The sequence below is a fragment of the Camelina sativa genome, chromosome 14, assembly GCF_030686135.1.
Source record: "Camelina sativa cultivar CO46 ecotype springtype chromosome 14, ASM3068613v1".
Classification (NCBI taxonomy): Eukaryota; Viridiplantae; Streptophyta; class Magnoliopsida; order Brassicales; family Brassicaceae; genus Camelina; species Camelina sativa.
The window spans coordinates 2810983-2835612 of NC_141893.1; the positions used below are offsets into that span (position 1 = coordinate 2810983).

General features: G+C 40.1%; 10 protein-coding genes across 15 annotated transcripts; 6 read left to right on the top strand and 4 right to left on the bottom strand.

Annotated features, from left to right (window-relative positions):
- Positions 1 to 76: 76 nt before the first annotated feature.
- On the bottom strand, positions 77 to 1449 carry LOC104739300 (uncharacterized). Its single transcript, XM_010459601.3, has one exon. The coding sequence runs from the start codon at positions 1447 to 1449 to the stop codon at positions 370 to 372; it is 1080 nt and encodes a 359-aa protein (XP_010457903.1). The 3' UTR covers positions 77 to 369.
- LOC104739298 (large ribosomal subunit protein uL4c) lies at positions 132 to 3120 on the top strand. The gene is made up of 2 exons (XM_010459599.3): positions 132 to 2644; positions 2841 to 3120. The coding sequence occupies exons 1-2, from the start codon at positions 1819 to 1821 to the stop codon at positions 2861 to 2863; spliced, it is 849 nt and encodes a 282-aa protein (XP_010457901.1). The 5' UTR covers positions 132 to 1818; the 3' UTR covers positions 2864 to 3120.
- Positions 2847 to 6548, top strand: LOC104739301 (uncharacterized). The gene is made up of 4 exons (XM_010459602.2): positions 2847 to 4843; positions 4967 to 5697; positions 5807 to 6190; positions 6275 to 6548. Exons 1-4 carry the CDS (start codon positions 3703 to 3705, stop codon positions 6374 to 6376), a joined length of 2358 nt encoding a protein of 785 aa, XP_010457904.1. The 5' UTR covers positions 2847 to 3702; the 3' UTR covers positions 6377 to 6548.
- Positions 6549 to 7681: 1133 nt separating this feature from the next.
- Positions 7682 to 9885, top strand: LOC104739302 (sugar transport protein 2-like). Its single transcript, XM_010459603.2, has 4 exons — positions 7682 to 7958; positions 8044 to 8363; positions 8515 to 9141; positions 9254 to 9885. Exons 1-4 carry the CDS (start codon positions 7829 to 7831, stop codon positions 9668 to 9670), a joined length of 1494 nt encoding a protein of 497 aa, XP_010457905.2. The 5' UTR covers positions 7682 to 7828; the 3' UTR covers positions 9671 to 9885.
- A 300-nt stretch (positions 9886 to 10185) lies between these two features.
- Positions 10186 to 12976, bottom strand: LOC104739303 (serine/arginine-rich splicing factor SR45a). Of its 4 annotated transcripts, none has more exons than XR_015579950.1 (8): positions 12710 to 12898; positions 12163 to 12263; positions 11964 to 12072; positions 11695 to 11844; positions 11465 to 11544; positions 11232 to 11295; positions 10680 to 11145; positions 10186 to 10591 (listed from the first exon to the last, which is right to left on the bottom strand). XR_015579950.1 is itself a non-coding variant. In XM_010459605.3 (7 exons), exons 2-7 carry the CDS (start codon positions 12261 to 12263, stop codon positions 10423 to 10425), a joined length of 1065 nt encoding a protein of 354 aa, XP_010457907.1. In that variant the 5' UTR covers positions 12710 to 12976; the 3' UTR covers positions 10186 to 10422. The 4 variants fall into 4 exon arrangements, 2 of the variants coding, with proteins under 2 accessions (XP_010457907.1, XP_010457908.1); XR_015579949.1 differs by having other exon boundaries at positions 10186 to 10597; XM_010459605.3 differs by lacking the exon at positions 11465 to 11544 and having other exon boundaries at positions 10186 to 10597; positions 12710 to 12976.
- An 86-nt stretch (positions 12977 to 13062) lies between these two features.
- Positions 13063 to 15620, bottom strand: LOC104739304 (zinc finger CCCH domain-containing protein 4). Its single transcript, XM_087484181.1, has 4 exons — positions 15426 to 15620; positions 14839 to 15108; positions 14453 to 14676; positions 13063 to 14112 (listed from the first exon to the last, which is right to left on the bottom strand). Exons 1-4 carry the CDS (start codon positions 15528 to 15530, stop codon positions 13239 to 13241), a joined length of 1473 nt encoding a protein of 490 aa, XP_087340307.1. The 5' UTR covers positions 15531 to 15620; the 3' UTR covers positions 13063 to 13238.
- A 118-nt stretch (positions 15621 to 15738) lies between these two features.
- Positions 15739 to 17226, top strand: LOC104765400 (DNA sliding clamp PCNA1). Its single transcript, XM_010459610.2, has 4 exons — positions 15739 to 16241; positions 16394 to 16546; positions 16644 to 16741; positions 16852 to 17226. The coding sequence occupies exons 1-4, from the start codon at positions 15923 to 15925 to the stop codon at positions 17071 to 17073; spliced, it is 792 nt and encodes a 263-aa protein (XP_010457912.1). The 5' UTR covers positions 15739 to 15922; the 3' UTR covers positions 17074 to 17226.
- Positions 17227 to 17335: 109 nt separating this feature from the next.
- On the bottom strand, positions 17336 to 21620 carry LOC104739306 (neutral ceramidase 1). 2 transcript variants are annotated; one of them, XM_087484179.1, is made up of 11 exons: positions 21243 to 21620; positions 20518 to 20861; positions 20219 to 20427; positions 19570 to 19911; positions 19218 to 19482; positions 18868 to 19138; positions 18649 to 18774; positions 18507 to 18570; positions 18252 to 18421; positions 17868 to 18162; positions 17336 to 17752 (listed from the first exon to the last, which is right to left on the bottom strand). In XM_087484179.1, the coding sequence occupies exons 2-11, from the start codon at positions 20826 to 20828 to the stop codon at positions 17493 to 17495; spliced, it is 2313 nt and encodes a 770-aa protein (XP_087340305.1). In that variant the 5' UTR covers positions 20829 to 20861; positions 21243 to 21620; the 3' UTR covers positions 17336 to 17492. The 2 variants fall into 2 exon arrangements, with proteins under 2 accessions (XP_087340305.1, XP_087340306.1); XM_087484180.1 differs by having other exon boundaries at positions 20518 to 20857; positions 21243 to 21531.
- Positions 21543 to 22553, top strand: LOC104739308 (17.8 kDa class I heat shock protein). Its single transcript, XM_010459613.3, has one exon. It carries the CDS (start codon positions 21850 to 21852, stop codon positions 22333 to 22335), a length of 486 nt encoding a protein of 161 aa, XP_010457915.1. The 5' UTR covers positions 21543 to 21849; the 3' UTR covers positions 22336 to 22553.
- Positions 22554 to 22860: 307 nt separating this feature from the next.
- Positions 22861 to 24330, top strand: LOC104765418 (ras-related protein RABA2b). Of its 2 annotated transcripts, none has more exons than XM_010459614.2 (3): positions 22861 to 23068; positions 23153 to 23353; positions 23594 to 24330. In XM_010459614.2, the coding sequence occupies exons 2-3, from the start codon at positions 23189 to 23191 to the stop codon at positions 24077 to 24079; spliced, it is 651 nt and encodes a 216-aa protein (XP_010457916.1). In that variant the 5' UTR covers positions 22861 to 23068; positions 23153 to 23188; the 3' UTR covers positions 24080 to 24330. The 2 variants fall into 2 exon arrangements, with proteins under 2 accessions (XP_010457916.1, XP_010457917.1); XM_010459615.2 differs by having other exon boundaries at positions 22872 to 23016.
- The last annotated feature ends 300 nt before the right edge of the window (positions 24331 to 24630 follow it).

Sequence of the window (24630 nt, forward strand, 5' to 3'; positions counted from 1 at the left end):
CATGGTTCAAACAATCAAATCAACAGAGAATTCACATTCGAGCATCAACTCTAAAAACCCAACCTGATTCAAGAAGTTGAAAGCAGAGAAGAAACTAGAGATATATTAGAAACATGTACAAAGGTACAAAAGGTGTCATAAGTCTTGTTCCCCAGACACATACAGAAACCGAATAAAGAGAAAGATGCAGCCAATCAATTCGCAAACGAGACATACATAATAATAGACATATATCATATCCTTCATCAAATTCATATTATCAGCCATTTCTTTCTTGGAAACACCAAGATGAACTTGTAAATCTGATGATAGGTAAAGCCTTATATAAAAAAGTCACACACTTATGGAAATCAACAGCGTATTCCATCCTCAACATTCACGGCGATAATCACGGCCATAGCTGTAGTGTGGCCTAGTTGCAAAGTCGCTCTCAGACCTTTCTGCAGCAGCAGCACCTCTCTCTTCATCCAAGTTCAATCCACCCAACGACTTCTGAAACTGCCTGTGATCATAAGGAGAGTAATCCACTGGCGCAGATGGGCCACTAGGCACTCCGTAGCTAGACAATCTTGAGCCCGCAGGAGGAGCCTGTGATGGCTTGTAATCGTTAACGGGAAAGGCATCAACGGGAGCTGATGGCCCACTCGGCGGTGGAGCGTAGTTAGAATACCGAGGAGGAATAACAAAAGGAGGCTGCTTGTGATCAGCCGATGAGAAAGCATCGGCTGGAGCAGATGGGCCACCACTTGGCATGCCGTAGTTGGAGGCACGATCGTACATTGAACGTGGAGGAGGAGGCGGGAAATAGTACCCGGAGTAGTAGTGATCAGTGAACTGGTAAGGAGACGGTGACGGTGACTGCGAGAATTCTCTGTAGTCACGCTGAGGAGACGGAGACGGAGCTTGGGGAGGAGGAGGGGGAGGGGTAGGGGAGTAATAATGGTTGTTTGGAGGGGCAGAATAGTAATCTAGTGGTTGTGATTGAGGACGTGGCGGAGGAGGAGGATGTTGCTGCGGTGGAGGGATTGGTCTATCTTTGATCGAGAGCTTCAAGCGTATCTTCCCCTGAGGTCGACCCGATGGACGAACCAGCTCAAGCGAGTTGATCAATTCCGGAATGATCGACCCGTCCGAGTCAATCAAGCGAGCTAGAGGAAACCTAACCGATCCAACGAGGGTTTTTGCCAGATCCGAAGAATTGGAATTGGAATGAAAAACCTCGATGTTGAGGACCGATTCGTGGACAGATCGGGTGAGAGGAAGAGTGATCCGCTCGTTCCACACCGGTTTGACGGAGGCGGAATCGTCTGAACGGGTGGAGAGACGCTGGTCTTGGTCAAGGTACAGAACAACGTAGGGTTTCAGGTCACCGTTACGCCAGTTGACGTTCTTCAGGTGCTTAGCCGAGACGACGGTAACAATCAGGTCAAGTGGCTCCGACGAAGCCATGATGAGTACTACGCTGCGTTTTGAGACGAGACGAGACGAGACGGTGGTGTTCTGTTCGCGGTGGTCTTAGCTAACGTGCGCACGTATCTGTCTCAAAAGGTGTATGTATGTAAGCTATCATCGTTGTATATCAAAAAGGTTTTTAAAACCTGCTGCGTAATCAAGAAGCTTTTGACTTTCGTGGTTGACTCATTCTTGTAGAGACAGCTGGAGTTATTCATAACAGGAATAGGGATATTGATACCTTTATATCCAAACAGAAGACTAAATTCTCACCAAGCACAAACAAGATAGGGAGGCATTTTGAAAGAGTGGATAACACTTTCAGTCTTCTTCTTCGTTGGGATAGGTCAAGGTCAGGGAACAACAATGGCTTCCTCTGCAACAGCTCCAAATTCGCTATCTTTCTTCTCATCTTCTCTGTTTCTGTCTTCCTCTCACCAAATCCCTAAAACCTACGTTTCCGTTTCGAAACTCGGCTCCGGCAGAGTAACGAAGCCACTCTCTGTCGCTTCCCAGCTAGCGACTCTACCAATCATCTCATTCGAAGGGGAGAAGGTTGGAGAGACGTATCTCGACCTCAAAACGGCGCCGGAATATACCGCGCGTTCCGTTGTTCACCGAGCCATCGTGACGGACCTGCAGAACAAGCGGCGAGGTACTGCTTCGACGCTGACTCGAGGTGAAGTTCGCGGTGGTGGAATTAAGCCTTACTCGCAGAAGAAAACTGGTAACGCGAGGCGTGGATCTCAGAGAACTCCGCTACGTCCAGGTGGAGGTGTGGTGTTTGGGCCGAGACCTAAGGATTGGTCGATTAAGATCAACAGGAAGGAGAAGAAGCTGGCGATATCGACGGCGATTTCGAGTGCCGCTTCGGCGGAAGGTGGTGCGATTGTGGTGGAGGAATTTGGGGAGAAGTTTGAGAAGCCCAAGACGAAAGATTTCTTAGCAGCGATGAAGAGGTGGGGATTGGATCCGAAGGAGAAAGCTATGTTTTTGATGATTGATGTCGATGACAATGTGGCCAAGTCGAGTAGGAACATTGGAACGTTGAGGATGCTGACGCCGAGGACGTTGAATCTGTTTGACATTTTGAATTCTGATAAGCTTGTGTTGACCCCTGCGGCGGTTGAGTTCTTGAATGCGAGGTACGGTGTTGATGCCTTGGAAGAGGAGGATGAAGATGACACTGAAGGTTAGTGTTTTCCTTGAAGACTACTCACTTGTTCTTGAAAGGAATTGGCTTTTTTTTTTTTTTTTGGGGGTCAAAATTTGATGCTTTTGATGTTTCTGCTTGATTGTTGTTGTCTGGTTAGTATAAGTAGAAATTTGATGTGTTAATATGGAAACGTTATTGTACATTTTGTTTTTTTTTTGGGTGTGCTATGAAGGGTCAGAGGAAGCTGAAGAATGAGTAGCTCCGTAGTTCCAGATTGCTTCAAGTAGTTGTGGCTTATGAGATTAATCTTCAGTACATGTTCTTACTCTTCTTGATGAGGTCTTCTCTTTCCTTTTTGCTTAACAACAAGTGATAAAAATGTGCATTTTGTTTTAGAGTTTTTCATAGAGAGTATTATCCTCTTCTTTGTCACACTACAACCACCCTCTATGATCATGAGTCGAATACTATCTACAAAATCGTTTAGAATGGAGGCTTCTCTCATTGATTAATATGAGTTGGTTTTATTTGTTCTCTCCAGCCAAAACCGAAAAAGGTTGAATATATATTTTGTTGATTGTTTGTGCATCAGTTAAGATTGAAACACAAAGACTAGTGTAATAAGAAGGTTTTGAAATTGTAACGAGTAGTGAAGGATACACAAGCACTCTTAATACCAGGTCGCAATGACACAGCTTTCAGTCTTATTTAATTGTGGGCTTTATGAATATGGCTCAATGTTTTAAAGAAGGGATATGAATATATATATAGGATGCAAAATCTATGAACGTATAGGGTCAACTACAAAAATATGGTGGTCAAAAGAACAAAGATCTTTGGAAATATCAAAACTGAAAAACCAACAATAACAAAAATAAAAAAAGACCTCCAAAAATCTAACGGTTATGGTTTCAAATGTAAGCTTGACCTCTCTCTTTATCGATCAATTTATGCTTCTTTCTATTTTTTACTTTTCTTTTTCAATCAGTTTGATTCTTAGGGGAATAAAAAAAACACAAAACCGCCATAGAATGCTTTGGATTGTTTATCTCACAATGGTTCTGAGAATTTAGTGCTGTTTTTAAAAAAAAAAAATGGGAATTGATGCGAAAGATGTCGGAACTCTGTTCTGGAAAATTCTCATATTTTCCACGAACACCATTTATACATACGTAACGAAATACCCCTTTGTTTCTGCTGTTTCTGCTGTTATCTTCCTCTTATACATTTTCCTTCCTCGTCTTTTCTATTTCATGCTTTACTCTTCTCCATTGATCGCCTGCTCTGCATTTTATCTTCGGAACCATCCAAGTTTCAAGCTTTTGAATTTCAATACGGATGATGATGACTTATCTTCTAATTCCCAAAAGAGATCATCTGAGGAAGAAACAGGGAAGGCGGACTTAAAGCACCAACGAAGTGTACGACGAAACGCCAGAAGAAAAGTTGAAGAGGTTGGCAAAGATTGGGACTCTTCTCAGGCTAGCGAGGATGAGAGAGATAAAGTCATTTTAACAACTCTCTATGGCGAAATCCCCAAACTCGAGAAACTCAAGAAAGACAGAGCCTTTCTTGTGTCCGAAGATTTCTCCTTTGAGTCTAGCCTTGACGAAGAATGTCCTTCAGCCACCGGTGACGTCTCCGTTGTGGATCCATCCGAGAGGTTAACGAGCGGTGGCGGCGAAACCGAGATAGAGTGTTCGTCATCATCAGGAGATGATGAAGAGGAAACTAGCCGTGAAGACAAAAAGGTTGTAGCTTGGACAGAGGATGATCAAAAGAATTTGATGGAATTGGGAAACTCTGAGATGGAACGTAACAAGAGGTTAGAGCATTTGATTACGAGAAGAAGAATGAGGAGAGTAGTCAAAGTTGCCGCTGAGGGAAGAAGCCTAATGGATATGGAAGTTCCTTCAATCTGTGTTGGACGAAACTATTTCGGTTTGGATCAAGAAAACTACATGATTGATGGGCTTCAAATGCCTGAATCTGCACCTTCTGTGTTATTATTACCAACAAAAAACCCCTTTGATCTTCCTTATGATCCACAAGAGGAGAAGCCTAACCTCTCAGGGGATAGTTTTCAGCAAGAGTTTGCAGCCAACCCTAATGATATCTTCTTCTGCCGCCATGAAAGCTTTTGCCGCAGAGTCTTCCCATTGGAAAATCAGCTTGACTCGAAATGGGAGCCGTGGAGAAACAAATCTATTGATGGTTGGCCTAGAACACAACAAGGTACATTCTTTCCCATCATTTTGCTGTTAGGCGAAGAACTTTGGATTTGTACGGTTGTAGTTATTACCTTTATAGATTATAAATGATTCTAAGTTCTACAGTTTTTGGTTTATGATCATGTAGGTAGCAATGATGGATTGGTTGGGGAGAAGCATTCTCTAATGAAAGGAAAAGACCTAACAAGAGCAGAAGGAAATGATATGGGATCAGAACACAGCACAGAAATCGTTATGAGTGATTCAAGCTCATTGCTTTCTCCTGGAGAGAGAGAAATGGATTCTGATGTCTCAAATCAAGCAGACTCTTCTGGAGCATCCGGGAAACGAAATGGTGATCTTCTTCGTGTTGAAAACCCTCTAGTTGGTTTAGTTCCAAGAAACACTGGTTCGGTTTCGAGCTCCTTAGCAGCGGAAAGGCAAAGATACATGGAGCATTTTGGTTACAGGTCAAGAAAAGGTCGCAAGTTATCCGTGGAATCTGATCTCCAAGTTGAGTTTTCTGAAATCGGATCACCTCCCACTACAGTCGATGGGAATAATTCTTCTGATGAGGAGAAGTCACTCTTTGTTAACGAATCAGAAACCGGAAAGGAGATTAGTGGTGAGGAAATTGAGGTGATACAGAAGAAGAGCATTGTAGATAGAACAACAGAATCTCAACTGTTACCTATGAAGAAAGTTGATCAAGATTTTAATGAAACAAGCTCTCCAGAAAATCATGTAGCCAAACAGTTTGAGGGTCTGTCTGATGGTACAAATGTCAATGGAAGATCTGAGGATTCAGAGAGAGGATTGCATATATCTGAAGAGGCTAAAGTTCCTCACATCAATGAAGTTATTTCGAAACTAGAGGAGGTTATATAGTTCTTGTTCTTGTCAAGTTTTGTGGAACATGATTGCTTTTTCAATGTGTTTTCTCAAAATGTTGAATTTGAATTTTTTTTTTCTTGCAACGTTTTGACAGGAATCACAGGAACTTATCCAAAACTCAACTGATGAGATGAAGATAAGTAACGACTCTGGTGAGCCTGAACGCTCTGAGTCTGAGAGAAGAACCAATCAAGAATCCGAAGAGAATTTTGAGGGAGGCCAATCAACACAAGAGATGATGCAAGAACTTGTTGAACCTCAAGTTTCAATTGTAACTAACGTCACATCATCAGACGAATCTGCTACTTCCCCAAGATCAGTGTTACCAGACATGGTGTTACCTTTAGAACAGACTTATACTCTTACTTCTGAGAGCTTGGAACATACATCAGATAGTCAACCGCGACCTGCAATCCCATTTTTGGAATCTCCTCAGAATCAATCAGGTGGTGATATAGTAACAGTTTTAGAAACAGAGGTTAGTTTCAATGGCTTTTCTGTGAACTTGAACTGAAATGTACTTTTTAAAGAAAGATGAAGTGTGTTTTTAAAAAAAAAACAGGGACAATCTGAGGCAAGAAGTGAGGAGGAAGCTACTGGAGTAGAATCTTCTTCAGATGCAATTGTCTCTAACACTCAACAAACTCAGGCGTCTGCAGTATAGAAAGTATAAGTTTCCTAGCTAAATTTCAGATTTACTGTTTTTGGAATTTGATTTAGTTGGTCATCAAGTTGTTTGTTGATAATTAAGATAAAATTTATTTTGTCTTTTAAAAAGTTTAATTTATATCTGATAACGATTGGCTATTTGTATTTAAAGTTTAATTTTTAGTAAATTACTGTCTTTAGTTAAAAATAGGTAGATAAGAAGATAACTTTGTCAACAAGAAGGGTTTATAACAATTGGTTAATTTTATCCCGATCCCGATTATGAAGCTCTATATAAATATTCTTTATTTAATATTTCAATAATAGCATTATCGTCACTTGTTTTTTTTTTAATTATTTATAGTTTTTCCATGGATCCATTTTGTTCACTAATAACGATGTGTAAATTTTATCCATGTTGGCCGGAAAACTTGTGGATAACAAGAAATGATATATAATCTATTTTCTGATAACTTGTTTAATAGACTGTCTAATTTAGACTGAACTCAAGATTCTTAAACTATATGTTAGTTTACGAATCTTTTAATTTCATATATGACACAATTTATACTTGTAATTACACATTACATATTCAAAGTTGGACGTCAGAATTCGTAGAATATGATATCCACAAATGACCCCATAATCGATTCTTATACTCTCTAGTCTCTGCCAATTAGATTAAAAAAAGGAAAAAATGTTTTTAAGAAATAGTATTAAGCTTCCTTACGATTATATAGGTGTAAATAATTTTTTTTTTCACGCATTAATCTCTGTTTTGTTTAACATGTGGATAATTTTTTGGTCATGTTTTAAATTCTATCCAATACTGTTTCATTTGTTTCTCTTACAGAACACTTATCTTCTTTGGATATATCTTTGAACAAATTTTTTAAATATTGCTGTGAATAATTTTAGTAATCCTTCCTTCTATTCTGATTATAAAATTAATAATATAAACTTGACTTATTTACACGCATTTCTTATTGTTTACCTAAACTTGCAAAGTGTTACACTATGTAATTATAATTGAAACAAAATATGCAATGATACTACGGTGGAATATTTTATACGTCATTATCTTTTACCTATATAAAAAAACAATTTTATAATTTATCGAGTTATTGGTTTATTTCATTTAAAGATGGATCTAAGATTTAATCAGAAAAAAAGATTGTCAAGAATTCTTATTATTTTACTTAAAATGATAATATCAGTAATTAATTATTATAAGTAATTATCTACATTTTTCTTTTAGATAAAACTGGACCGAGTCAGTCGAAAAATCCGATAAAAAGATTCAGTTGCAAAATCATAGTTTATCCAAAAACCCTACCACTTGTCTAAAAAAGAAACGCATCTCCGATAGACACATTGAGTTTTATTTACGTTCCTTAATTCACATTATTAGATTATCAAAAGAAGAGAGCTTTACCGAGAGAGAGTTTTTATATTAGCAGTAGTAACAATGGCTGTTGGTTCGATGAATATCGAAGAAGGCACTGTTTACCCTGCAAAGACAACTTTTCAAGTCTGTCTCTGCTGTATGATTGCTGCTGTTGGTGGTCTCATGTTTGGTTACGACATCGGAATCTCAGGTTTCTTTTCTCTTCTTTTGTTTTTTATATTTTTAAGGTTTGTAGTGATCAGTTTATTTAACTAATAATAATAATGGTTTTGCAGGAGGTGTGACGAGTATGGACACATTCTTGATAGATTTTTTCCCACACGTGTACGAGAAGAAACACAGAGTACACGAGAACAACTACTGCAAATTCGATGACCAGCTTTTGCAGTTGTTCACTTCTTCTCTCTACTTGGCTGGGATCTTTGCTAGTCTTGTTGCTTCCTATCTCTCCAGGGCTTTCGGAAGAAAACCAACCATCATCCTCGCCTCCATCTTCTTCCTTGCCGGTGCTCTCCTCAACTTGTCTGCACAAAACCTTGGCATGTTGATCGGTGGCCGTATTCTTCTCGGTTGTGGTATTGGTTTCGGTAATCAGGTAACCCATATCACACTATATATATCCATCTTTCCTTTGTTTTGATCTTTTCTAGGATTTCCTCTGTTTTTAGGGTTTTTTTTCTCTGTTTGTTATATGCCGTTACATCAGCATCAAACATTGATTGAAAGTGAAACCAATGCTTTTGCAGACGGTTCCATTGTTCATCTCAGAGATTGCTCCGCCGAGATTCAGAGGAGGACTAAGCGTCATGTTCCAGTTTCTCATCACCGTCGGAATCTTAGCAGCAAGTTGTGTGAACTACCTCACTTCCACGTTGAAGAACGGCTGGAGATACTCTCTCGGTGGTGCTGCTGTCCCTGCTTTAATCCTCTTGGTAGGATCCTTCTTTATCCACGAGACTCCAGCTAGCCTCATCGAGCGTGGTAAAGATGAAAAAGGCAAGGAAGTCCTGAGGAAGATCAGAGGCGTTGAAGACGTTGATCTCGAGTTTCATGAGATCAAACGCGCCACAGAGGTTGCAGCAAAAGTAAAAAGCCCTTTTAAGGAACTCTTCTCCAAGCGCGAGAACAGACCCCCATTGGTGTGCGGAACGCTGCTTCAGTTCTTTCAACAGTTCACCGGAATCAATGTGGTTATGTTCTACGCTCCAGTCTTGTTCCAGACAATGGGTAGTGGTAACAACGCTTCTCTCATCTCTACCGTTGTCACCAACGGTGTGAACGCATGCGCTACCATTTTATCGATTGCCTTGGTTGATAATGCTGGTAGGAGATGTCTTTTAATGGAAGGAGCCCTCCAGATGACCATTACACAGGTTAATTTCTTTTTTTTATATACCTTGCTTGTGTCACATGACATGATATACAACATATTCTTACTTTTACTTGGATAACAATCTTTTTTACATTTTGATATTCTCTCTCCAGATGACAATTGGAGGCATTCTCTTAGCTCACTTGAAGCTCGTTGGTTCTATTACGGGTCATGCCGTGCCACTGATTGTATTGATCCTCATCTGCGTATATGTGTCTGGTTTTGCGTGGTCTTGGGGACCATTGGGATGGCTGGTTCCCTCTGAGATCTATCCTCTTGAGGTGAGAAATGCAGGTTACTTCTGTGCAGTGGCGATGAACATGGTCTGCACTTTCATCATCGGTCAGTTCTTCTTGTCAGCTCTCTGCAGACTCAGATCTTTCTTGTTCTTCTTCTTCGGAGCAATGAACATTATTATGGGACTATTTGTGGTCTTCTTTCTCCCCGAGACCAGGGGTGTTCCTATTGAGGAAATGGCCGAGAGGCGTTGGAAGACGCACCCGCGTTGGAAGAAATATTTCAAAGACTAAATTTGTTTCTTTTTTTTTGCCGTAGTTATTAATAATTCGAACATTTTCCAGAGTTTTTTAGCTAGAGTTTGCCCTTCTAGTTTTTTTTTCTTTTCTTTCCATACTTTCTCTGCTAATTTTAATAATTTGTAGTTCACATTGTTTAGATTATTAAGTCGAAAATGTTCATTGGATAAGTAACTCTTTAATAATAAAGAAAAGTAACTTATTCAGAATTTTATCTTTAAAACAGAGTTTTTACTTTTAACTTTTGAAATTTCAATGAATATGCACAAATTGTAGTTTGGGGACTGAATTGTTCTCGTTCAACAGTAATTTTGAACTTCAGCATTTGAGATCCCTAATAAAGTGGCGACAAATCATCACTAAGAAACTTGAGTGTATAAAAAATCTACTATATCCAGCACAAAAACATAATCATATATTCATATCAATTTTAGTTTTCTTTTTTTTTTTCTTTGATAAAAATTAATTTTAGTTCTTACGTTACATTTTTAAAAGTTAAGAGAATACTAAGTCAAACTTTTTGGAAATTTATTAAGGTGACTGACTCAATCAGGCTAAGAAACGGTGCCATTTAACTGATAATACGTATTCTTCTAACATCAACACCAAACCAACACTGCAACACAACATACGGACTCTATTCTGCCATCATTCCCAAATCCAGGTAATAGACTCAAATCCAAATTATTTACTACAACATCAAAAGTGAGTGCGTGATTGTAGTAACACCAAGTAAGCAGAGAGTGTTATGGGCTGACGGATCTGGAGGTGCTTGATCTTGCGCTCCTCGAATGGCTCATTGAAGATTGACTGTCGCGCCTGCGAGACTTGCTTCTGCTCCCTTTCCTTCCCTTCTTCGGGGATAAGCTCCGCGATTTGCTTCTCCTCAGAGGGCTTACGCTGCTCGACACTGACCTGTACCTGATTTCATTTGTATCTTCCGTTACTTACTACATTACTCAGCAGTTTCAGCTAATCTGTTTCTATTAACCTAACGCCATACCTTCTGTAGTGACGACTTTCAGGTGAGAAGGACCTGTCTCTCCCTCGGTAGTAAGGCGAAAAAGACCGGTCTCTTCCCCTGCAGTAGGGTGAGTATGATCTGTCACGTGCTCTGTATCGTGGCGAGTATGACCTGGACCTGTACCTCCGCCTGTAGTAAGGCGAGTATGATCTGTCCCTTGCTCTGTAGTGAGGTGAGTAGGATCTGGACCTGGACCGTTCCCTCCGCCTGTAGTAGGGTGAGTATGATCTGTCGCGTCTCCTGTAGTAGCGATCATCAGGTGATGGAGATCTGGAACGAGAGTAAGATCTGCCTCGCCTATAGTAGGGTGAGTACGAAGATGATCTTTCTCTCAACCTATAGCTTGGAGAATAAGATCTGCTCCGATCAGATGAGTAGCTTCGACTGCGACTACGAGAGCAGCTATCAGACCTGCCGAGAGAGTAGCTAGGAGACCTATGGTGTCCTGCAAAAACAAACCATGTAAGAGAAAATCCGGAAACACCCACTAAGGAATCGTAATAAAACCAATAGACAAGATGCCGTATATACCTCGAGCGGTTCTCAGCCCCAAGTACTTTCCAGGAGTTGGAGTACGTCCTCTACGACGTCTTGCCTGAACATAAAACCAGAGATATCATAGAGCTGTCAGAAATCTACCAATTAACTAGGAAAGTATTTGTAAAATTGGCGACAAGACAAAAATAACATTTGAACATTGAAGCCACTGAAGGAAGGGTATATATCAAGTTAATCAAGAAAGAGAGGAATGCAGGGTACACAACCCTATTTGTGTGCACTGTTGCAACGTTTGCTATTTGGTGAAGCACGGCTGCTACAAACAGCAGACCTGCTGCCACAGAAACTTGAAAGTGGAAACAAGCAAACAATTTAAATGAGAACAAAAAAATATAAAAAAGTATCATATTACTCTCATCGCTTGTATTATTTCAAAATTTTCCAGATCGGAAATATGGTTCTACTTATATACCAGAGAAGTAATCCGTTTATTTACCTTCTCAACTTTAATGACGCGGCCGAGGAGAACAGAGTGATCCAGATATCTGATGCAGCGGTTAGCATCACCAACAGTTTCCAACGAGATAAAACCAAAACCGCGAGATTCTCTAGTCCATGGGTCCAGGACAAGGTGAACATCAGTTACCTAGAAATAGTTAAGCTCACAAAGGTTAAAACATGGAAAAAAAAACACATCTACAGCTTATGCACTAGTGAGCTACAAAAGATTTAAAAAGAAATCCAAAAATCAACATAACATCCAACCTTTCCTTCTTTAGAGAAATGATCCTCCAGATCTCTTTCAGTTACCCGGTGAGACAACCCAGTTACATATAAACTGTTACCAGGATTCTCAGCATCGCTTGAGATACTCCTAATTTAAAAAGTTCAGATATAAGCGCTCATTCAAAAGCAGCAAACCAGAAACTCATGAAGATTCAGAACTAAAGGAAAGGAAACGTACCTCGACCGGCTTCTAGACAAGGACCTTGAGACAGACCTTCCACGATGCTTGTCATAAGGAGATACTGAAGGAGAGTATCTTGACCTTCTTGAGTAAGACATCTAAAAGAAACAAGAACATATTAAACGATTGAGATTCTTGGCTTTATGTGTGTATTTGTCTTAATTTATATGAACATGCTAAATTTGAACAATAAACCAATATGGGAAATAAACAATAGATTGTGAAAAAACCCCCAAAATCTACAAAGGATAATCCAAACAACGATAGTTTATTCAAAATTTACAACACCTTTAACCTCCAAACCAACTACCACAGAAACAAGAATCAGACCTTCATCATACTCAATCACATGATAAATGCTTACATCTATCTAAACATTTTCCCTACAGATCTAAAATCAAGCTAAAACACATCGAAATTCATAGCGACAATTCAGATCTAACGACACCTAACAGACAATTCAAAAACAACTCTGTAACACGTTCAAACGGCTTTAAATCGGCAAAATAATGATGTTAAAATCGATCAAACAGAGAATACTCACATCGTAATACCCCGACGAACGTTTCTCCTAGTGCAAATTGGATGTTCCAGAACTCTCTCTGCACCTGACCGGAGCTAAAATGAATTTCACGATTCCGTGTGAGTTGGGAAAGATGAATATATAGGGAGAGAGGATTTAGAAGAAGCTTCGGGAGAATCGGACGCGATGAAATTTATTTAACTCGATCGCATGTTCTATTTTGGTGTCCGGCCCAGCTTTATAAGAGTTTTCCTATCACAGAAGGCCCAATGGATTTGATGAACCGGTCTGATTCATCCAAATTTCTGGTTCATATATCAAATTATATTTTATGAAATTGAACATGACTCCATACTACATTAAACACAATCAACTGGTCTCTATAAAAATGATACCTTTCATGAAGAACCGATACGGGAATCAATATATTTCAAAAGTTAAAAAACTAAAGAAGCAGCAGAAAATGATTCATACAGAGTACAAAAGCCTTCCGAGAGCATGGATAGCGGGAAAACTTGCAGTACAGTACATTTTAAACGAGAATTCTTCTCTATTGAGACGAACCAGTTGCAGTAGAAGCAGCAGCAGGAGGTTGTTGAGAGGATCCTGAAGGTGTTCCTGCAGACCCAGAAGGTGCTCCTGCAGACCCAGCAGGTGCAGAATCAGGTGATGGAGCAGAGACCGCGGCTGGAGATGGTGCAGGTCTTGATCCAGGACCAGGTTGCTCTGGGTACGGGTAAGCTGCTGGAGGCGGGGCATAGTGCTGCATAGGACCAGGATGCTGATGATGGTTAGGAGGATACTGCTGCTGGTAAGGCGGTGGCATATATCCATATGGTGCTGGTGGGTATGACTGGTGTGGAGGCATCATGTAAGAAGAAGATGAAGCTCCGCTGTTGTCAATGGTGCTTGAACCACCAGCCTCTTGATTTGAAATGACTGCACCCATTCTCTGTGGATCCATTGATGGGTAATAAGGTTTGTCTTGGTTAGCTGATGGTGGCTGCATATAGTACTGCTGCATTGGTGGGGGCTGATTGTGCTGCTGAGATATAACTGCTCGAGGTAGTAAACCACTATGAGCCACACTGCCCTGTTGGTTGGAACCTTGCTCAGGTCTGGGTCTTCCCCATGTGAGTTTTAGCCTCTGACCGTTGACGACTAGCCTGTTGGCGAGCTCTTGTGCAGCCTTCTCTGCACCTTCACGGGATGTGTATGTGACAAACGCACAGGCTTTGTCAGCCAAGATTCTGATAGATTCGATTTCTCCATAGGCGTAGAATTGGTCTCGTATGTCTTGCTCCAGGATTCTTGAGTTCAGTCCACCGACGTAAAGCGTTTTGATGCTTTCATCCTCTGGTGATTCCAAAGTGCCCATCTCACCGGCTTTTCCAAGTAACTTCATAGCAACTGGATCATTAACACTGCAAAATGTATACAAAATAGATGAGAAACAGTTCAAACCAACCGTTTAACATGCATAAATGTAGAAGTACTAATACATTATTAAGGGAAGAATAAAAGGAAAAGACCCTATATAACAAGATTACATTGAGAGCCAACATAACATAGTTCAGAACAGAATTGAAGATAACAATTCACATATGTCAGTGGCTTCCAAACACCGAGTATATAATCTGATCAAGGAGAAAATAGTACCATGGCAGAAACATACAAAATTTCACCAACTCCACTAGGGTAAATAGTGAAATAAGCATTTGAGAAGGTAACAAAGCATCAATCATACAGAAGAAAATAGCATACCCATAATAACGGTCTTTTATGTTTTGCTGGGACAGCTCTCCTGTTTCGGGCATCTCATGCCGGTATGGACATTCGGCACCTCTTGTACACTCACCCCTGATGAAGAAACTACAAACATGTGCTCGGTTCCTTTTATAGTATGGCGTTGTTCTTTGAAGCTTTAAAATAGTATCATTAGGTCGCATCTTCCCGAATGAGGATTCATAATCCAGTCCAGCTCTAGTCTACATATAAAACAAAAATCAAATCCACTTAGATAAGCCACCATGAGAAAACTAGACTTAGTCATCAATCATTCATTATAACCTAATCAAATTCCAAAACCAACATATGTTGAAATATAAACCTTAAGTTAAAAAAGACAAAGAAAGTGAACATGGTCATACCTTCCTGTCGTGCTCTTCAGCAAAGTACTCTCTGTTGACATCACTTTTAGGGATAGAGTCATGAGTACTAATGTTGAGTGCCGTATCCCTGACCTGAACTGGAAGACCATACTCAAGATCCAGAAGACAAACTTGGCACACGTTTTTCAACTTGCAACAAGTCTGACAAATTTCGGTCTTCTTGTATCTAGCATCCCGGCCAGGTCTCCACCTAAACACCGTGAAAGGTCTTGTACATATCTTGCATTCCTTATCGTAATTCGCTTTAGTCTACATACCAAAACACAACACTTCAGTCAGCAATTGCATCTCAAACAAGCCCCGAAAACTGCTTCCAATACCTAACTTGCAGCTAAAAGCTATGAGAATCAGCATTTCGAGCTATAACTAGACGAAATTGGATCGACGAAGTTGTGACCTACCTAAACCCTAAAAACCTAAATTACTAAGCTAACCACTCCAAAACACACAGAAAACATCAACGAGCAAGAGATTGAGATCCGAAAAAAAGACGATTCAGGAGCCATTGAAACAAAAACAAGAGACAGGCAAATCCATTAGATAGGAATCGAGGAAGTGAATTTTACCATTCGCACGTAGGGGTTGTCACCGAGACAAGATTCGCAGATGATTGGGAAATCGGAGCGTTCCCATCCATTGGCTTCATGATCTCTAAGTATCCTGTGAGCCATTCTCTTCTCCTCTGATTCGATTTCTCGCGATATCGAATCTCGAACACGAACCAAGGTGACGTCGGGACGGGACGGGATGGATATTTTAACTAGGGCAAAGTCGGTTTTAGATTTGTGTGTGTTTTATCTTTAGAATATTACAATATAACCCCGAAACTTTCACTAATATTCGGAATTGACTTTCCTTTTTTTAATAGCACAAATCAATCCACTAACTCATTGAGGCACTAAACGCATTGGCGGGAACTAAATATCCTTGAAGGGCTAAATCCCGCCAAAAAAAAAAAATTGGACTCCTTGTAGATGTGTGTGTCTGTCTGTGTGCCAATCTTGTTTTTTTTTTTTTTTCCAAAAAAAATAATCTGCAAAACCTCTCACAAACGAACGACGAGATGTTGGAGCTACGTCTTGTTCAGGGTTCACTGTTGAAGAAGGTTCTAGAATCGATCAAGGATCTGGTGAACGATGCCAACTTCGACTGCTCCACCACTGGTTTCTCGCTCCAAGCTATGGATTCGAGCCACGTCGCGTTGGTGTCTCTCTTGCTGAGATCTGAAGGCTTCGAGCACTACAGGTGCGACAGGAATCTCTCCATGGGGATGAATCTCGGCAACATGTCGAAGATGCTCAAATGTGCTGGAAATGATGATATCATCACTATCAAGGCTGATGACGGCGGCGACACTGTCACCTTCATGTTCGAGAGCCCTAGTAAGGTTTCTTATGATTTATGTGTACAGTATGATGTCAGTTCTCTTAGGGGTTTGTAGTATTATAGTAGTCTTTTTAAGTTTCAAAACTTGGTTAGACATAGTTTCGAAGATCTCTTTTTGACACTTGGTCATGTGTTGGATGATTTACAGCGCAAGACAAGATTGCAGATTTTGAGATGAAGCTGATGGATATTGACAGTGAACATCTGGGAATCCCTGAGGCCGAGTACCACTCGATCGTGAGGATGCCGTCGAGTGAGTTTTCCAGGATTTGCAAAGATCTCAGTAGCATTGGTGATACAGGTACATTGTGTTATATGTAGTCAGGATTGTTTCTATTGCGAATCTGAGTTGCTTTTTGGAGTCTATACAGAGACTTGACTTGATGTTATTGTTGCAGTTGTGATCTCTGTGACTAAAGAAGGGGTTAAGTTTTCCACTGCCGGTGACATTGGAACCGCTAACATTGTGCTCAGGCAGAACACAACTGTTGACAAGGTATTATTGACTTGTCTAGCTCTAAACTATGAAAACAGTTGACAAAATCATCTATGGCTGTTTCATTGGAGCGACATGTTGAATTGAGGTTTTTGTTTTGTGTATTGCAGCCGGAAGATGCCATTGTGATAGAGATGAACGAGCCAGTGTCTCTCTCATTTGCCCTGAGGTACATGAACTCCTTCACAAAGGCAACTCCATTGTCGGACACAGTGACAATCAGCTTATCGTCCGAGTTGCCAGTAGTTGTGGAGTATAAGGTTGCTGAGATGGGTTACATTCGTTACTACTTGGCTCCTAAGATTGAAGAAGAAGAAGACACTAATGCCTAAGACCCCTTAGTTGCCACAACTTCTCTTCATCCTAAAATGTTGAAGATTCCTTGATGATGTTTATGTTTTTATTTGTGAGATTCCATTGTATGCCCCTCTAGAATCAGTTGTTTCTTGACTTATTATGTTTTATGATAACAAAGTTCAGCAAAATAGTTGTCTTCGATACTGTAACGATTCATCAACAAACTAACTCCATTTGGCAAGATATTGATACACTAACACAACCATAATTTGCGTCTACCTCAAATGTATGTGAACATTTACATGAAAAGGTATATTGGATTCCATTAGACTTCTCAACATCAGTTCTTTGACACCATTTCTATATTTGTGTAGTACATGTAAGTGCACAAGACAGTGCATCAGGTAAACCTAGTATAATACAAGTTGACTACATCTACTTTGGTTTTACTTGTTTATGTTACAACGAAAGCACTTGAAGAGCCTGTGAAATGGTGGACTGACCCAAAGAGCTTCTTTGCAGCACCAAAATGGGTGATCCTGTAAACCCCTGGTGAGGCAGACTCTGGGATTCTCCATTCCACAGTGGCATGACTCCGGGAGCTCAGCTTTTTAGGCCTTGACCACTTGAACCTCAGACATAGATCATCGTCGTCATAAACTGGGGTCCAAGTCTTGTCCTTCTGCTCTAGTCTCTCCACCAGAGCAAACGTCCCTGCCATGAACATAGTATCACTTGTTAACATCAAAAATATGATCAAGTCACTCACTTAAAAATATCTAATGACTAAGAAGCAGACACAAGCATAAACAATTTTGGCTGATGATACCTTCTGTCAGTAGATCGTTTCTAGGGCAAGCTGACCGGAATACAACAGTCACCTGGTTGTTTCCCCTCTTCAAAGACAGGTTTTTGGGGACATCCGAGATTACATCCCCAAAACTGTCTCCGTCAGGAGTTGTGTCCATCATGACTGGTGTGAGGAAGCTCAGTTGCTTGTCAAGGAGATCCGGCGGTTGAGGACCCTGTTCAACAGGCATATCAAGGACGAGAGATTTGGAAAGTTTCTTGAACTCTTGAATGTAGCCACTGAGGGTGTGTGGGCCATACAGTGTAGATGCGCCCTAAAGAATGCAACCATTGCATCAGCTACAGATTAAGAGAAACATGAAGGAGCTGTTTGTTCTACAGTATCAGTGTGATAAGCTATTACCTCATATCTTTGCACTTGGTACTCCTCAAAGGTAGTCACATACTGCGAGTAACCATTAGCCAACCCAGCTATCACGACGTGAATCTCACCACTCAATTCTTTATTACCACTGCTTTTAAGCTGTGTCTTCACTGCATCACGGAGACGCCTTCCAGCCATAGTTGTAAATTCTGACAAGAAAGATAGACAGTAATATTAAACATCGCATCATTAGTCATTATTATGAAGTGTGACAATCTGAAGATTTTCCACTACCTCCAGGAACGCTGAGAATGAAAAGTTGTCCAATACGTAGAATTTGCAATGAAAGAATTGACGGCTGGAATCAATGACAAGTTAGAGTAGAGTTTTAAAACCACAAGACTCATGGAAGTTCACAATTTTTTTAACTACTTACAGCCCAGTCATATGGCTTTGTCATTTCTCCAGTGTCAAGCAAGATTGGTTTTGGGTAATGACAATCGCTTTGTTTCTTGTCCGGTTTTTTAAGAACGTTTCTCACCAATCTCCAGAAAGGGTTCCCCTGATTTATCATCCAAACGGTAGACTTAAGAAATGAATAGCATGGAGGCAATATATACCTATTGGATGATACAATATGACTTTGACTAAATACCTTCTCATCTCCTTGTGTAAAATCAAATGCTCCTGGTCCATCTGTGGTTCCAGCAGCAAAAGCGAATCCCATTGCCGCAGGACAAGTTTTTACAACTTCTGAATTCCCATCTTTTTTTGGGAGTGTCACATTGAGCTGTGAAAAGTCAACATAAACATGGCGGTAATCAACCTTCCCTTGTAGCTGTTCAGATGCTTTGCTGAAAAGATCCAAAGCCATCTTGAATTGTCTCTCACCAATTATCCGTGTACTCTCAAATTCATCAGGATAGCTGCAATGATAAAGCAAAACATGTCAACAGAGTATCCCTTTGAAAAAAGCCGACAAAAAAAATAAAGACAGGTGAATACCCTGGTCCACGCCCATAGCACATCTCATTTCTCCCACCACATGTACTGTGATTGAAATCACAAGGAAGACCAGTGTCTAGGCAAAAGGCTCCAAGCACATTTGGGCTAACATCACCACAGTTCGTTTGACAGAAAGCTGAAACAAAGCCAGGCATGTCAGCCTTCCTCAGAGCACTCCTCACCCGCCTTGCAGAACTTGAAATTCTAGTTGCAGGCCTACCAGGTTGTGACTCAAAGTAAGATGCAAGCTCTAGCAACTCGTCATCTGCATCAGACCAAACAAACTGAACATTATATCGTGTTCCATCTTTAGAGACACAATGCTCTTGTTAGAAAGGTGTTGTAAACTTACGGCTGTCCTGATTCTCGATTATGCTTGAAACTCTTCTAGGTATCTCATCTGAAATAAATTCTTCCGGGTAGGATCTTTCAGCAGTGTTCTGTTCAAACCAATCCTCCATGAATCGTGCTGCAGCGCCCTTGTTGTCCCCACTGATCAAAGAGTTTGTACGACTCATGGAAGTTCCATGGGTAGCAAACCAGTTGAAACTACCTACTGGACCCCATTGATCATCCACAAACTTAAGGAGAGTCATTTCTTTATCAACATCATACTTGTGTTTACTTCTTTCTTCTGAAGGATTATTAAGATATGCACTTGGACTGCGGTTAACACCAGCATCCAAGAGTTCACCTGTAAGTTAAGTTTAATTAGCTTACGAAAAATAGCAGTTCCGAAGAACAATCCTACATTACATGAACAAAATCTAGGCCAAGAATAAAGAAAACCTTGCCAATTTGAATCAATCAACATGGAATAGGATGGAGAAGACAAACATATTCGTTTTCTGAGGATTATTTCCAATGCACACAGCATCTGACTATATTTCATTTGTCAATATATCGTGTAACCATCATAAACTTATATAAAATTCCAACAATAATCTTTCTTTCAGAAAACATGAAAAACTTCCAGAGAGAGTAGGGATGTCAGTTCGTACCACTATTGATGAAAATTGATCCAGGACGAAGATTTTCATGAGCTTGTATGATACTGTGCTCAATTCCATCAACAAGGGCATCAAACGACTGACGAACAAATCCAAGAGATGTTACAATATACACCACATACTGAAGATAACCCCCTGGACCGGCATGGGTGTGAATACCACTGATGCCAACATTCTTTTCTGTATATAGGTCCCCATATCTAGAAAAGAGAGTTTATAAGCTACTATGATCTTATTAAAAAAAAACTAAGGCTAGTCAATCTATGAAAAAGATTAGGTGGCTACATTACCTTGCCTTGAGTCTCTCGATCACTTTTAGTTTAACAATTTGTGAAGCCATACAGGCGTCAAGGTTAACAAAAACAACCCGGTTTCCTTGAGGCTCAGAGACAATGAATGTCCGAGCTCGGAGCCTGAAGTGAATACCAGATGCTACTTGCTCCATGTTAGCATAACCCATCATATTAACATCAGCTGCAGGGCCGGTAATGTCATAGCTTCCCATTCCAATCAAATATTCAGAGTTAGAGTAAACTCCTCCGCTGGTGAGCAGCAGTAGCATACACGTGCTCCAAAATCTAAGTAAAGATAGCTCCATCATAGTGAAGTTTCTCACCACCTTCACATTACCTTCCTATGTCATAAAAATCACCGTTATTGGCATATATATATATATATATATATATAACACTAAATCTTTTGGCAAAGCAAAACTCAAAAAATCATTTCTATCTTTCTACACAAAACAAATTGCATCAACTGAAATCCGAAGATCCAGTCCATCTAAAACACGTAATTCTTAATATTCATTCGGAAAGCGAATAAAGTTAGTTACCACCATCTTTACTAAAGCCACAGAACATAACTTTTTCCCCTAATCTCTAACAAACAAAAGAAAAAGAAAAAAGAAAGAAAGCTGAATATAACCATGGAGGATCAGGGAGATGATATATGTATCTTAACATGCAATCGGCCAATAACTAAACAACAGAAGAGAAACTAACTAATCGGTAACCTGATCTCGGTACGGAATTCGTCTAAAACAAACCGGAGAGATAAGTCTGATCGATGTACGAGGAAGAAGAAAGGACTATGAAGCGAGAAAGAGAAAGAGAAAGAGAGTGAGAGGCGAAGGAGAGAAAGAAGAGTCTGAGAGTAGAAGCAAAGAAACGGAATTGGTGGGAGAGATGTTGGATGATGAATTTTCTCTTTCTATTTAGTTCGTCAAAGATGATGACGATGTTGACTTTTTTATTCAATTAAGAATAAGATGCCAAATCCATCTCAGTTTTTGTTTGGGCCAAAAACCTTAACTTCAATAAAGCTTTTTTATTTGGGCTTAAATACACAAGTCCATTATGGCCCAGAAAGAGGCATCTAGAATTTTCAGGATTATTCCGTTTGCCAATCTCTCCTCATCGTTATGGTGTGAACTGTGGTGAAGTTTAAAGAACTTGGGTTCCGAAAAGTTCTAGAAGCTCTGGAGATTTCTATTGTCACCACCATAAATACATCACTCGACTCATCCCGTTTGCTCAGAAATCGAAATCGAATTCGTCAGAAGTCAATATTGTAATCTCAGCGTTCAAAACATCATCTTCTTCCCAAATCAATCGAGAAGAATGTCGCTAATTCCAAGCTTCTTCGGCAACAACAACAGACGAAGCAACAGCATCTTCGATCCGTTCTCACTCGACGTTTGGGATCCTTTTAAGGACCTGCAATTGCAATTCCCCTCGTCTTCGCTCTCCGGAGAAACATCTGCGGCAATTGCGAACGCACGTGTGGACTGGAGAGAGACGCCGGAGGCGCACGTGTTCAAGGCGGACCTTCCTGGGATGAAGAAAGAAGAGGTTAAAGTGGAGATAGAGGACGACAGTGTGCTCAAGATCAGCGGAGAGAGACACGTTGAGAAAGAGGAGAAGCAGGACACGTGGCATCGCGTGGAGAGGTCTAGCGGACAATTCTCGAGGAAGTTTAGGCTGCCGGAGAATGTGAAGATGGATCAAGTCAAGGCCAACATGGAGAACGGTGTTCTGACTGTGACTGTGCCTAAGGTTGAGACTCAGAAGAAACCCCAAGTTAAGTCTATTGACATCTCTGGCTAAAGCCAATTTTAGCTTTTATATATACTCTCTGATTCATACTCATCATGTGAGGGTTTCATGGGTCTTGAGTCTTCTTTGTGTGGTGTGTGTGTGTGTGTGTCTTGAGTTTTCTTCTGATTGTGGTTCTTCGTTTAAAATATGGGGCTCTCTGTGTGTTGTCTTGTGGTGATGATGTATGTTAATTATCAATTAATAATGCTAATAATTACTTAAGGCCATTCATGTTTTTTATCCGCAAATTCGATTCTAATCAGGTTGGTAAACAAATCTCAAGCCTACGCCGATTTTGTTGTAATTTATACATCACCCACCCAATGTGCTAGCTTGCTGGATTTTTATACGATAGATCTGAAATTTTATGCCAACGTAAACGATGTTTAAATCTCCCAAAAATTCTCTACTTAAAAATTGACTTTACCTGTTGTTTTGAGCCAAAATATTATGACAAAGGATTCAAATTAATCAAAAACCAAAAAAAAAAATCTCAAAATTCAAAATTAAAATAAAAAGAGAAATAAATGGTTGTTTCCGTTTTCACCTCGGGAGCACAAAACTCGCAACGTATGAGGAGAGAAAACAACACACAGAAAGGAAAAACAAAACAAAACCAAAAAAAAAAAAAAAAAGTAATTTTCCAAAAACATTTCTTCCATTCTCGATCCTTCCCGGCTTGCTCAAAGGGTAAAAAAAAAAATCGATTTCCTAGGGTTTCGATTTGCTCCTTTTGACTCAGGTTGATCTCATCGTTTCCGTTTCCAAAGACGGTTATTGTAATCACTTGGATCGATGTTGACGTGAATTTGTGTATTTTGCGTAGGTTTGATCGATCGGACACGCTACGATTTGAGAAGCAATGGCGAATCGAATAGATCACGAGTACGATTACTTGTTCAAGATCGTCCTCATCGGCGATTCCGGTGTTGGTAAATCCAACATTCTCTCTAGATTCACCAGAAACGAGTTCTGTCTCGAATCCAAATCTACCATCGGCGTCGAATTCGCCACCCGTACTTTACAGGTGATCCAAATCTCCCCTTCTCTCTACAGATCGATCGTGTACAACCTTAGATTTTATTTGAGGTATCGGTTGCATTAGTATCCTCTGATCTTGTTGTTTTAGATCTTAAGGTCTTACTCTTTTGAAAATTCCTTCTATTAGGTGTTTGTTTGAAAATATAAACTACTGTAGCTATTGGAATCTCTTAAGCCTGAGATATTTATTTGTCTTTTTTGTTCATGCTTCGATGTATTTATTTAGGTTGAAGGCAAAACAGTCAAGGCTCAGATTTGGGACACTGCAGGTCAAGAGCGTTACAGAGCAATCACAAGCGCTTACTACAGGGGAGCCGTTGGAGCACTTCTTGTCTACGACATAACCAAGAGGCAAACCTTTGAGAATGTCCTGAGATGGCTACGTGAGCTCAGGGATCATGCTGATGCCAACATTGTTATCATGATGGCTGGAAACAAATCAGATCTGAATCACCTGAGATCTGTTGCTGACGAAGATGGCAGCTCTCTTGCTGAGAAGGAAGGTTTGTCGTTTCTCGAGACATCTGCTTTAGAAGCAACCAACATCGAGAAAGCGTTTCAGACCATTTTGTCTGAGATTTATCATATCATAAGCAAGAAAGCCTTGGCTGCACAAGAAGCTGCAGGTAACCTTCCGGTTCCGGGCCAAGGAACTGCGATCAATATATCAGATTCATCCGCTACTAACAGAAAAGGGTGCTGTTCTACCTAGTTACCCTCCCAACTATAGCACATGACTAATCAACTAGTCACACTTTTGAGTTTTTTTCAAGAATATCTCTTTTGATCTTTTCCAGTTTCTTTTTATTTTTTTTAACTTCAGCAAGTATAGCATACCTTTTTCTTTTACCAGGTCTTTGTTCTTCCGTATTGAATTTATCATTTTATGTTACAAGGAGTCTGCTTAGTTGTATTGAGACACAACATTTTCCCAGGAACAAAAAAAAAAGTATTTTTTCACCATGCAGAAACATTTCTATGAAAGGTCATCTGATTCGACGTGCACTGTTTACATGGTGGATAACATAACATACTGAGAAACGTAGAAAATGGTATCCATAGGTTAATCTCTTGGTTTGGCCAGTGTATAGTATTTGATCATTGGTATAGCATAGCCAAAGTAGTCTTTAGCTTGTCTATTAAAAAATTTAAGGTTAATAATTGCTTTAACTCCATGATTTATATAACACACAGCTTAATATCTTGTTTTTCTCATTCCCATAAGTGTTTTGCTTTCAAAAAAAAAAGAATGGGATTAAATCA

Coding starts and splice junctions, on each gene's coding strand:
- LOC104739300 (XM_010459601.3), bottom strand. CDS start 1,449: ATGGCTTCGTCGGAGCCACTTGACCTGATTGTTACCGTCGTCTCGGCT.
- LOC104739298 (XM_010459599.3), top strand. CDS start 1,819: ATGGCTTCCTCTGCAACAGCTCCAAATTCGCTATCTTTCTTCTCATCT. Junction 2,645..2,840: donor GGATGAAGATGACACTGAAG/GTTAGTGTTTTC, acceptor TGTGCTATGAAG/GGTCAGAGGAAGCTGAAGAA.
- LOC104739301 (XM_010459602.2), top strand. CDS start 3,703: ATGGGAATTGATGCGAAAGATGTCGGAACTCTGTTCTGGAAAATTCTC. Junction 4,844..4,966: donor TTGGCCTAGAACACAACAAG/GTACATTCTTTC, acceptor ATGATCATGTAG/GTAGCAATGATGGATTGGTT. Junction 6,191..6,274: donor TAACAGTTTTAGAAACAGAG/GTTAGTTTCAAT, acceptor AAAAAAAAACAG/GGACAATCTGAGGCAAGAAG.
- LOC104739302 (XM_010459603.2), top strand. CDS start 7,829: ATGGCTGTTGGTTCGATGAATATCGAAGAAGGCACTGTTTACCCTGCA. Junction 7,959..8,043: donor TTACGACATCGGAATCTCAG/GTTTCTTTTCTC, acceptor ATGGTTTTGCAG/GAGGTGTGACGAGTATGGAC. Junction 8,364..8,514: donor GTATTGGTTTCGGTAATCAG/GTAACCCATATC, acceptor ATGCTTTTGCAG/ACGGTTCCATTGTTCATCTC.
- LOC104739303 (XM_010459605.3), bottom strand. CDS start 12,263: ATGTCTTACTCAAGAAGGTCAAGATACTCTCCTTCAGTATCTCCTTAT. Junction 11,845..11,963: donor ATTTCTCTAAAGAAGGAAAG/GTTGGATGTTAT, acceptor AACTATTTCTAG/GTAACTGATGTTCACCTTGT. Junction 10,598..10,679: donor GAAAGTCGTCACTACAGAAG/GTATGGCGTTAG, acceptor AAATGAAATCAG/GTACAGGTCAGTGTCGAGCA.
- LOC104739304 (XM_087484181.1), bottom strand. CDS start 15,530: ATGGCTCACAGGATACTTAGAGATCATGAAGCCAATGGATGGGAACGC. Junction 14,677..14,838: donor CTGAAGAGCACGACAGGAAG/GTATGACCATGT, acceptor TTTTATATGTAG/ACTAGAGCTGGACTGGATTA. Junction 14,113..14,452: donor ATAAAAGACCGTTATTATGG/GTATGCTATTTT, acceptor TACATTTTGCAG/TGTTAATGATCCAGTTGCTA.
- LOC104765400 (XM_010459610.2), top strand. CDS start 15,923: ATGTTGGAGCTACGTCTTGTTCAGGGTTCACTGTTGAAGAAGGTTCTA. Junction 16,547..16,643: donor CAGTAGCATTGGTGATACAG/GTACATTGTGTT, acceptor TTATTGTTGCAG/TTGTGATCTCTGTGACTAAA. Junction 16,742..16,851: donor AGAACACAACTGTTGACAAG/GTATTATTGACT, acceptor TGTGTATTGCAG/CCGGAAGATGCCATTGTGAT.
- LOC104739306 (XM_087484179.1), bottom strand. CDS start 20,828: ATGATGGAGCTATCTTTACTTAGATTTTGGAGCACGTGTATGCTACTG. Junction 19,483..19,569: donor AATCGAGAATCAGGACAGCC/GTAAGTTTACAA, acceptor GGTCTGATGCAG/ATGACGAGTTGCTAGAGCTT. Junction 19,139..19,217: donor TGCTATGGGCGTGGACCAGG/GTATTCACCTGT, acceptor TTATCATTGCAG/CTATCCTGATGAATTTGAGA.
- LOC104739308 (XM_010459613.3), top strand. CDS start 21,850: ATGTCGCTAATTCCAAGCTTCTTCGGCAACAACAACAGACGAAGCAAC.
- LOC104765418 (XM_010459614.2), top strand. CDS start 23,189: ATGGCGAATCGAATAGATCACGAGTACGATTACTTGTTCAAGATCGTC. Junction 23,354..23,593: donor TCGCCACCCGTACTTTACAG/GTGATCCAAATC, acceptor GTATTTATTTAG/GTTGAAGGCAAAACAGTCAA.